The sequence below is a fragment of the Cryptomeria japonica genome, chromosome 4, assembly GCF_030272615.1.
Source record: "Cryptomeria japonica chromosome 4, Sugi_1.0, whole genome shotgun sequence".
NCBI classification, from domain to species: domain Eukaryota; kingdom Viridiplantae; phylum Streptophyta; class Pinopsida; order Cupressales; family Cupressaceae; genus Cryptomeria; species Cryptomeria japonica.
In genome coordinates this window covers 666,349,697-666,361,285 of record NC_081408.1, presented here as the reverse complement: position 1 = coordinate 666,361,285, position 11,589 = coordinate 666,349,697, and the positions used below count along the sequence as shown (strand labels likewise).

The 11,589-nt window shown below is 42.4% G+C and overlaps 1 protein-coding gene across 1 annotated transcript in view; it reads left to right on the top strand.

The window, feature by feature from the left end:
- The first annotated feature begins 1,523 nt into the window (after nucleotides 1-1,523).
- Nucleotides 1,524-11,589, top strand: part of LOC131061777 (AP-1 complex subunit sigma-2) — a 63,201-nt gene continuing 53,135 nt past the window's right edge. The window contains exon 1 of the mRNA XM_057995600.2: nucleotides 1,524-1,683. Coding sequence (XP_057851583.1) covers nucleotides 1,681-1,683 — 3 coding nt within the window. The 5' untranslated portion in view covers nucleotides 1,524-1,680. The remainder of the gene's footprint in view (nucleotides 1,684-11,589) is intronic.

Sequence of the window (11,589 nt, the reverse complement as noted above, 5' to 3'; positions counted from 1 at the left end):
TCAAACCCTAGTGGAGGGGGATAGGTTACTTATCCTAAATTTTTGGGTTAAGGGCTTCCTTGATTGAGCATTTCAGAGAATGTAGTAGATATAAAGGCAAACAAAAAAGATCATGGTTCCTAAAATATTTTAACAAGGGAAAATGGTAATAATAATAATCTTTGTGGTGGCCCTCAAGAGTAAAATATTTCATGACCATTAAACATACCAAGTCCCACAAATGTTGGAGTTCCTCTTTGGCGAAACCACCTTGCAGTTTGACAGATCCCCCTTCCCCTTGAAGAATCTGTTGAGGTCATCGCTATTTGCCACATGACTCATCCACTTCCATCTCCTTCTCTCCAAAAAAAGGCCAGTCACATGAGCAATAACTTCCTTAGAAACTTCAAAGGAGATTCCCCCAACAACAACTCTATGATTATTTCGGGAAATAGCAAATTGAATAGAGAGTTGTTCATCATGTCCATGCAGGTTTTCCATGAACTCCGCCACCCCACCTTCAACACAGTAATTCTAAACCACTAGATCCTTCTTGAAATCATTGGGCTTATTAGGCTCAAAGCGAACTCTGTCACCTCCCATGGATGAATCACATAAATTAAAAGCTAAAGCACTTTCCTAAGCTCTTGACGTAAACCCTTTAGCATGAAAGATAGCCAAGAAACACTGCCTTGTAAAAGTAAGATTAGCTAAATAACAAAAATGTGAAGATTATGGAAATCATACAAGCCAGCGACAAAATAATTGCTCAGATTATCCTCCAGACAAAGAGACACATGCGAAGGGTAACTCTAGCATTTCAAAGTGACATTAGAGATTAATGACGCCGCCTTGAAATCAAGACTTAAGGAATAATCATTAATAAGACACCCACATGTCCATCCAAGCTCTTTTCTTTCCACGAGAGCTCGATTTTCCAAAGGTGTCACATGTGCTCCAACCTAAGTAAACTGCATCATTAAAAAAAATACAGAGAAACAATACCAAGTGATGATGGTGAGGTGGTCGCCACACATAATGTGTTTTTTTTGTAATAACAAATTATTTTTGTATTCAACTATGGGTCAATTTGTGTTGGATATAAAGATAACACAAATTTATGGTTACTAATAGATATTTGGTCCATTTAGATTACATATAAGTTATATTATAAATAAAAATATGGTATTCTACTAATAACAAATTATAGTTTTTTGTTTAACTACTAGCGATTTTTAAATTAAATTTTAGTCGAATCTTAAAAAAATTATTTTAAAACACTTGAACTAGAAGTATAATTTTAAGAGTTACATAATGAATCACACCTTCAAATTATAATTGAAATTAGATAAATATTTATTTTACATTTCTTAAAAATGAAAATCTTATCATATTCATGTAAACATCATATGACTAATAATCTCCCTCCCTAATGTAAAAAGACCCAAAGCGGAAAGGGCGTAGCCCATGGGTATGAATTTTTCACCATTACCGTATTCTCGTGATTATTAATTTGTTACATAAACGCATTTTAATTAGGAAATATGTATTTTGCTTTTAGTCAAAAGGACAGATTTAAAAGGAAAATTTGTTTCGCCAAGATGTTTTATTTCTGTGTACTATTACTTAGATCTCTTTGTTGATCTTTGTGAGGCGAAATATTATAAATATATACAAGTGGTGGGTGAGTTCCTAAGAACAATGGTGAGTCCTTCTGCTTGCTGCTTCATTTTCTTTTTCCACCGATCAAATCTAGCCATAAAATGGCCAGCATTTTTGTGATCTCTGCTATGCCCCTTTTATTGCTGTTTCGATCTGATCTATCAATTATGCATCGAAGAGACATACGGCAACATAAGCTCGAATAACAGATTTGATGGGTTTGTAATTGTTAGTGTAGAATTTTGTGGAGGTGCATACTTTCAGGTGCGTGATGGAGCATAATTTAACATTTCACCCTTATGCCCATAGCATTCTAGTGCAGCTTGCATGCACCATGATGGATCAAATAAATTGACAAATTCATGAAAAAGGGTTTTCGTGAAGATTGCGAGTCAAAAGAATTTTTGTCCTGAAACTGTTTTAGATTTACGTATTTTTCTTTTTAAGGACCGATCCATTTTGATTTACGGACATATTTTTGTAATTGATCAATTCTTTTTGTATGGTAGCATTAGTTTAGGTTTCATGACTAAGGAGTAGCTCTTCCGTCAATACCACTTGTGATTTTCATTGATCTCCTCTCTTGAAGTATGTCTCATCCAGAGTTGGATACAGTATTTTATCCAATTTTGACACTTAGCTTGTTTTCTAAAGATTTGAAAGTCTCTACGATTTACTACAAATTATACCACTTAACAAATACAGGGCATTTGTTGTGTGCATTATGGACGTGTAAGTTTGCAGACTTTGCATCGTTTGAGGTAGTTTTTATAGTATTATTTTGCCTTTAACCCTTATGACTTTTTTAAATTTTTTCCAAATGAAAACTTAGTTTTGTAATATTTTTTCAAATGCTAATTTCTTTTTCTCGGGAAATCTTCACAGCAGGATCCCATGTAACTAAAATTTTGAGGAGGTTTTGTTGGTGCCAGTGGTCTCATGATTTTTCGCCTGTTGATTTTAAGTAATTATTAATTTTTTTAATTATTGAAATTTGAAAGTAAAATCTAGAAAGAAAGAAATGTAAAAAAGGAGGGAGGTCAAAATATATGTATTAAAATATTTATGGCTCAAATGAACCTTTTCTTCCTGTGACATATCTTACATCCTTTACACAGTTCTTTGAAATTCTTTCGAGCATACACTGGATTCTGGTCTATTTTAGTGGCCGATAAGGGTATTGCATTGTCATGCACGTCCCTTTACTATCCTACACACGGACCCTTTGGTTAGCCATATTGACTCATATGGGTAATTTGTGGATTAAGTCACTCTAATGTGTAACCTAGAAGTTAGAGTTTATGGTTGCACAGCTTTTTTATTTGACTAAAGGTTATATATAGGAGTCTCATAGCATTTCATAAGGGGAGGTATTAAATATAAATATAGTAGGAGATAAGAAATAGCTGTTTTGGCTCTCATATTAAAGGATATTCCTGAATAGATCCTTCCTTGTAAGTTTGTTGCATAGTTTGTAAACTTGGGCTTGACTCAGATTTTGGTAGACTGAAAATTCCTGATTAGGCAACTTAAAAAATAACTAAGTTTCTTTAAAAATCACATTTTTATGCGAAATTCAGCTACAAAATGTATCCAACGAGTTTGTAAAATGTAGGGGAAGTGTTCTCTTTTAGATCTCACAGAAATAAAGTACAAAATTGCATCATCAAGCGGATACAATAGCTAGCTGATAACTATTATGAATTTATAATGCTTGTTTTTGAAAATCATCATCATCAATTACATATCTAGGCAAGTTACAAATTACAAGATTTTACATTTTTCTTCTCTATCTAGTGAGAAATTGGGGAGATGACCTAGTCCTTGCAATTGGCTCCTCACTTGGCCTCGAAGGCTATGCCTGTGACTCTACCTTGCTACTAGATGGCAATGACTCTTCCTCTATCCCATCAATGCCATCCAATCCGATATCTTTTGCTTCGTTGTAGCCAAATCTTCCAAAGCTTGCCTCTCAAAATCAACAATTTTGTCTTTGGTAAACAAGGAGGGCTCCTCATCCTATTGAGTTTAATCACTATAGTTAATAAGCTCCTTTGATTTGTCCACCTTTTTTGTGCAAAGTCAAATATTGTATTGCACAAAAACAAGCTTATTGAGGCATCATTGAGTTAACTTATTACACTTTTTTGTGTGACTGGTGTCAAACAAACTTTAGTTGCACTTACAAATACAAAATTGATGGGGATAACTTTTGAAGATTTGGGGTATTTTCACCCCACTCTTCCCACCAAGAATCTGCAATTAAAACTCAAGAGTTTCTAAGCAAGCAATTATGATTAATAGTTCTAATTTGTAACCTGTAAGAAATAAGACTTCAGTTTTTGTTACCTAGAAAAAGAGTGGATCTTCCTCGAATAGCTAGTGACGAAGAAAAAAGCGTACTGTATCAAAGAGTTTAACCCAGCAAAGGATCATGGTGAAAAAACATATTTAGGGGCAGCTATTAAAGGGAAATTGAGGCTGCTAGTTGCACAATTAAGGACGGGATTGCATCATCTTAAGTGTGAGACTGAGAGGTGGAAGATACCCAAGGAAACTTGGGAAGAAAGTGTTTGCATTTTCTGCAATAAGGGAGTTGTGGAAATGGAATGACATTTCATCATGGAATGCACTGCTTATGAAGATATTTGTAATCAGTACAAAAATAGTTTGAAGGTTGACAACATGCATCAACTATTTGAAGAAGACATGATTAATCAGACAACTAGCTTACTAGTCAAGATTAATAACAGGAGATCCGACATGGAAAAGAGTTTAAAGATAAATTAAAGTTGGTTGCCTTGGTCCCATAGATTGTTTAGTCTCGTGGACATCATTAAAATCTTTCATTTCATTTCATTTCATTTCACTATTAGGATTTGTGAAGCTATTGGAGAAGAAAAAGTTAGGGTTGAGGTAGTGCCTATTTCATGAATGAGTTGGTGAAGTCGATTGTTTCATCTTTGATCAATAATTTTCAAGATGGGATCAAATTTGTCTCTATCCCTATGTAATAGATTTGGATGGCCTCTTTAGTCTTATCCATGGCCTCATAAATGTATTCCATTGGGTTTTGATCTGTGTCCATTGAGCCAAAGTTCTCACCAAGGGCTTCAACACCTATAAGTACAAACAAATTAAAGTTACAAATTTACAATGAAAGTAAATACTTTTAAAGTTTAAAAATAAATTATTCAATTTGAAATTTAAATTGATGTTTTGAGGTTACTTTGATGATCTTTGTAATTCTCTTCATCGAGACTTAAATAAAAAATAGCAAAGAATATGTCTAGTCTAGCCTTACTCGACTCACAAACATCTATCTCAATGATGTCAACAAACTAGTAATTCTTTGCAATAGTATGACATTAGTCGCAAATGTTGTGAAACCTGATCATGCAAGCTTTTTCCCTTTGGTGCAATCTCTCATTAAGCTAATAACTCAAGGGTCATTATAATTATATTTTGTGATGTTCCTTGCATCTTTTACAACTGATCTCCCATAATCAATTTTGCTTATGTCCTCTAAAAGATGGTCAAGGCAATGTGCTATATGAGGGGTTCAAAACAGTGATGGATGCCTCTCTTGAAGCAACCTCCTTGTTGATTGCATTGTTGGTGAAAATTTGCATCTACGCCCACCTTTAAGACAACTTACTCCAACATTAGACTCAATTTTATTTTGTGATGTTCCTTGCATCTTTTACAATTTACAATTGATCTCACTCAATCGATGTTGCTTATGTCCTCCAAAAGATGGTCAAGGCAATGTGTTGCATGATGGGTTCAAAAGAGTGATGGATGCCTCTCTTGGAAAAAGCTCCTTGTTGATCGCATTGTTAGTGAAAATTTGCACCATATTCTCTTTGCCTACTTGTTGTGACCATTTCACACATCGCCCCATTGCAAATGGGGACCCCTGCTTTTTGCTTTTTAGGGTTTGTCTTTTTGGTCTTTTAGGGTTTTGTCTGTTAGCCTTTGCATTTTGAGTGTCGCCAAGGGGATTGTTGACGGGAATAATCATTATGTTATGTTGGTATATTATGTTTATGTTGTCATCGGTAATAATGAGTTACGGCGGTCAGTTAGTTAGCCGACGGGTAGGTAGTTGGAGTTGCGACGGTTGTGTCGCACCCCTTCGGCTGTCATATATTGTACCACCTCTGGGTGTTGGAGGACATGGAATGTGGACGACAGATTATAATATGAACATCTTTTGACATTAATGGAAAGCTTATTCTGGTACTTCCTTTGTAATTGCATTGTGCATTGCTGTTCAGTTTCTGTATTCTTCCTGTTTACCCAGTGAGGTAAACATTTGGCGCCGTTGTCGAAATTATTTCGGGAGGGACGGGAATATACTACATGGCACAGGGATAATGGGACAACCATTGCCCGAGGGGACGAGCAGTAAACCTGACGAGGATCACCAAGAACTGTTCGAAGGAGAACGAGCACTCACAAAAGATTTCTCTTGCATCCTTCAAGCAGCCATCGAAACACACGTACGGAGGGAAGCCACCATTGAGGCTGTTCCAGAGGATGCTGTGTGGAGCGCGCTTGGTGTAAGCCCGACGGTGAATCGGTTAATGAGCAATTTGCCTAACCTTCTGGCTCAAGCATTTTTGGCTCTTCAAAACCGCAGAGAAGACACCTACCGTGAGAACCGACGACAGCAAATCTTACGAGAATTTCATGAGCGCCAGGATGACGGACGTAGGGAAGACCGACGAAGGACAAATAATCCTTAAGTTGTGAAGGGAGAGAAATAAAGAACACTGTTAGAAGCAGAAGAATTATGTTGATTGTATACAAAAGAATGAATTAATAAAGACGTGTTGTGTTTTGATTTATGTGTTGTGAAACATGAAATTGTACCACAATTAATGCCCAATTTACTGAATAAAGACAGAAATAAGAAATTAGAAACCGACGAGTGGGAGGCTGCGCAGAAGGCTTTGATTCTGGAACGACGTGTAGAACATAGACGGAGGCTGAGGCAACTTGCCGAAGGACGACCTGCCGAAGGGTTGCCCGAAGGGAACCAAGGAGGTGTCACGGAAGGTGCAGAAGCCGAGGGGAATTTCTACGCGTCGCCAGACTACTGTAGAGCGAGAAGCCTCGAAGAGTTTCTGGAGGAAACTAGGTTACGGAGAGAACTAGTTGAAGAGACTCGAGATCGGTTCAAAAACTTATCTCTCACGCCACAAAGGGAGGATCACTGAAGGGAGCCGGGCACGGGTGACGGCGAAGGGGAAGCTAACCGCACGGTAGTTGCTCTCACGCCACAAAGGGAGGATCACCGAAGGGAGCCGGGCACGGGTGACGGCGAAGGGGAAGCTAACCGCACGGTAGGTACAAGGCAGAACACCGTACCTTTGGTCACCACCACAAGAGACATCAGCGGCATCGGAGGGAGCGGCGCCAGAGGGCAGACACGGCCACAACCGCCTCCAAGTGGACGACTTCCATCAATGGCGACCAAACAGAAGTTGCCCAAATTCAACGGGGATAGCAAAGATGATCCCGCACGGCATTGCCGTACCTGCGAAACCATCTGGACAGCCAACGGGGTGACTGACCAGGATGAATGGATGAAGCAGTTCCCCGCCACACTGAGAGGAGTGGCTATTGACTGGTATTCAGACTTGGATAAAACCGGGGTAACTACGTGGGATGAATTGAAGAAAGCATTCGAGAAGGAATTTCGGCTTCTCCGAGATGATAATGAGATAGTCTCCGAAATCTATGGAACAAAGCAAGGAAAGAAGGAGACCGTACGGGCATATGGCCGCCGGCTAAAGGAATTAGTCGGAAAGATGGAAAGCCAACTGGCTGATGGCTTAAAGAAGCGGTGGTTTGTCGAGGGTCTGAACCCTATGTCGAGGGTCTGAACCCTAAGCTACGACGAAAGATGAAAATTGTGCCTCCGACATCCTACGATGATGCATACAATCGGGCCATGGACTTGGAAAGTGAAAATAAGACGGCCAAAAAGAAGAAGAATAGATCTTCGTCATCCTCTGAAGATGATACGTCGGAAGAAGAGAGTAGCAGTGATGAGAAGCCGAAGAAGAAAGTCACGGCCCTTCAGAAGGATATGGAACGGATGTTAAAAGAGTTTAAGACAATGAAGGGGACCACAAGCAAGGATGATGAACTGTGGTGCACGGATTGTAAGGAGAGCGGCCACACAAAGGGTGTCTGTCCCAAGAAGGCATTCTGTGACATCTGCCAGATCATGGGACATTCTACGAAGGAATGCCCATACAATCTGAAGGCACGTAACCAGCAAGTGCTCTTTGCACATGAGCAGCCCTCCACATCGGATTCAAACAATAATGCATCTTCCGGAGGCTACCGAGGAAACCGACAAGGCGGACGGGGGAATAATAATAATTCCACCAGAAACAGGGTCCAATACGATGCGAAGGGACGCCCGATGATTCAATGTAGGGCTTGCAATCAATGGGGTCATTACGCACAAGAGTGTAATAACAATGACACCGCTCAAAAGCTATGTCGGTGGTGTGGCCCCGGTGACCATGAAGATGCCGATTGTCCGAAGTCTGGCGTAGGGGCCAATCTGATTGATATCGAAGGCAACACACGGGGTAAAGAAGCCATCCTTGCTCTTACCCGAGGGCAGGCAAAGGAAGCTCGATACCCCCATCCCCGCACGGAGAAGCAGAGAATGACGGAGGCAAGGGAGGAAATAGAAAGGGCCATGAAAGCCCGACGGGGAGAGACACACGACTCATCTGGACCCTACTGCACAGACGCGGAGAGGAACATTGTACGGCAGATGCTTCAAATGGAGGTACCTGTGAAACTGGAAGACCTCCTACACACCATACCACAATTGGGGACAATGTTGTTGGGCACAAAGGTTGATAAACCCAAACCGAGAGACATGGACGCTCCCATACTAGGAAGCTCGGCAACAAATCCAGTTGTACTTACTGTCAACAATGGCCGACACCCAGCCGTGGTGGAGATGGGCATCCTGGGCACCATCCTGACAGATACTATAGTAGACGGCGGTTCCGGAGTAAATGTCCTTCCGAAGGACACATGGAAAAAGCTAGGAAAGCCCACTCTGTGGCCACCTACGTTTAATCTGCTAGGTGCAGACCAGCACGGGATTAAACCCCTCGGCATGTTGATGGCACAGCAAGTCACCGTGGGTGCACAACCTTTTGTACTCGACTTCGTTGTCATTCCATTGAAACAGAAAGGGTATGACGCCATACTTGGAAGAGGATGGTTGGTGGCAGCGAAAGCAAACCACAACTAGAAACGGAATACACTCTCGATGGAGAGCGGAGGCAAGAAATTCACTATTGATCTCCGGACACGGTGGGCGAGGAACTTGCCTCTTCCTCGGGATCTGAATCCGAGAGGGAAAATGACCCACGAGACGAAGGGAGAGAGAGGATGGACCCAGATGCCGAAGGCATATTAAAAATCGGAGGTTGCTGTTCGGAGGATGACACAGATTCACTAAATGGATTGTTCCATTGGCAGCAGGAGGACTATGAGATGTTCTCACCCTCCTGTAACGTATTAAGCGTGGAAGGAGAGGAGCCAGATCAATATCCTCCAGAATACAGAGAATATTGGAAGGGAGACGCCCCAAACCCTGGCGACGTAAATAATCCGAAGAGTGTCGGCAATGATTGGAACCCTGTGTGGAAGGCCGTAGCCTTCAAAATCTTTATTATCCTTCTTCTTATGTACGGGAAGGAGACTGTGGTCCCTATAGAATTTGTGGTTCCAGGTCTTCGGATGGCCATGGAAAATAAACTTGCCACCAATAGGTTTAAATTGAAACCCTATCACGCGAAGCGCGCAGGGGACCCGAGAGGCCGGACGGACACCCGAGAGCTCGAAGGGGGACCCAAGAGGATGGAAGGGGACCTAAGAGGCCGGGCAAGCGACTTGAGAGGCACAGGACAAAAGCAGGAGACTTTTGGGCGAGAAAAACTGAGAAGAATGAAGGGCGATCCCAGAGACAGGGGACCCGAGCCGAAGACTCTCTAGACAACTTCAAAAAAAAAAAAAAAAAAAAAAAAGAAAAAAAAAATCGCACGGTCGTACAACAGCGACCGTACGGTCAAAAAAAAAGAAAAAGAAGGGGAAAATGGCCACCGTACGGTGGGACCAAGGTGACAAGGTGACACCACCGTGCGGTGGAAGCACCGACGGTGGCATCACCGACGGCGGAACCACCGTGCGGTGGAAGCACCGACGGTGGCACCACCGTGCGGCGGAACCACCGTGCGGTGGAAGCACCGACGGTGGCACCACCGTGTGGTGGCACCATCGTGCGGTGGGAGCCACCAAAGGCGGTCACCAAGCCAAGACATCAAAGACGCCGCACAACACCACCGCGACGAAGAACAAAACAACCCCGCACACCGCCATCACCGCACAGCAAGGGGTAAAGGGAAGAAGACGCCGAACACCGCACCAGCACGCCACCACGTGATGCGAAGGGTAAAGCACGGGCCGACCGCCACAGGTAGACCAAGCAGCCGCACGATCGGAGGTGCCAATGCTGTTGTTGACCGTATAGGGAGGTTGTATGGCCGGGTAGCCATCGGGGACATTACAGTGCCCTTAAAAAAAAAAAAAAAACAAAAAAAAAAACTACGACGGCCAGATTTAAAATGATTTGCTGACATCTGGAGCCTGGACACTGAAAATATTGGAGTGTAGAAGAAGGGTTTTGACATCATAAAATATCACAAAAATGATGCGCGCCATGGACTTTCGTGGGGTTCTGAAGGTTGTAAATTGGTGTTGGCGGCGGGGGCGCTGCCCCCAGACCCCCAGTTTATTTTGAGCTACAAAAGACCACGGGAAGTGTTGTGGTTGTTCGTATTGTGCGAAAGAAGCCCACAGCTAAGCATTGGCAGGGAAGCCATAAGCCGTAGAGGGAGACGGATTTGGAGGTTGCGAACAAAAAGAGTTTGAGGGAAGGCATTGCAGGTCCGCGCAGTTGTATGACACCAGGGAGTTATTCAGTTCAGTTTTTAGCCTTTGGGGAGTGTGATGGAGGATTTGAGTTGGCTCCTAGCATTTGTGCCAACGGATTGTGGCCACCTCCAGGCATGACTGGTACGCTTTGAGGAACTCGGAGTATGTCTCGGCTGGACGTGAGGTTGCCTTGGTGGATGCACAGAGGGCTCGGGAGGAGCTGACCACCAGGTTGGAGGCAATAGTCGCGTGAGACTTAGTTCAGTGTACCCAGGAGTTGGATGCCGAGAGAGCAGCACGGGTGGCTATCGAGGACAAATTGGCTAGGGAGACAGAATCATTTGAGTAGCAGTTGGTGGAAGCTGAGACTGAAAAACGTGTTTTGCAGACAAGTTTGGGTTAGGCCCAGGAGAACTATGATGGCAAAGGAAGCAATATTGGTGAAATCCGCACTTGAGCATCAAATGGTAGCAGAAAAGGGTTTTCAGGCGAGGACGCAGCAAGTGTATAAGATCCGGGCCCGACTGGCGTCAGTAGTTCCTGCCGTTCATCTCTATTTTGTATTAAGTCGTCGGAGTCGACTTCTTTTCTTGGGGGGGATGATGTTGACGGGAATAATCATTATGTTATGTTGGTATATTATGTTTATGTTGTCGTCGGTAATAATGAGTTACGGCGGTCAGTTAGTTAGCCGACGGGTAGGTAGTTGGAGTTGCGACGGTTGTGTCGCACCCCTTCGGCTGTCATATATTGTACCACCTCCGGGTGTTGGAGGACATGGAATGTGGACGACAGATTATAATATGAACATCTTTTGACATTAATGGAAAGCTTATTCTGGTACTTCCTTTGTAATTGCATTGTGCATTGCTGTTCAGTTTCTGTATTCTTCCTGTTTACCTAGTGAGGTAAACAGGGATCACCTGGATAGCAAGTCCTGCTGGAGTGATGTCCTTATCCTGAAAT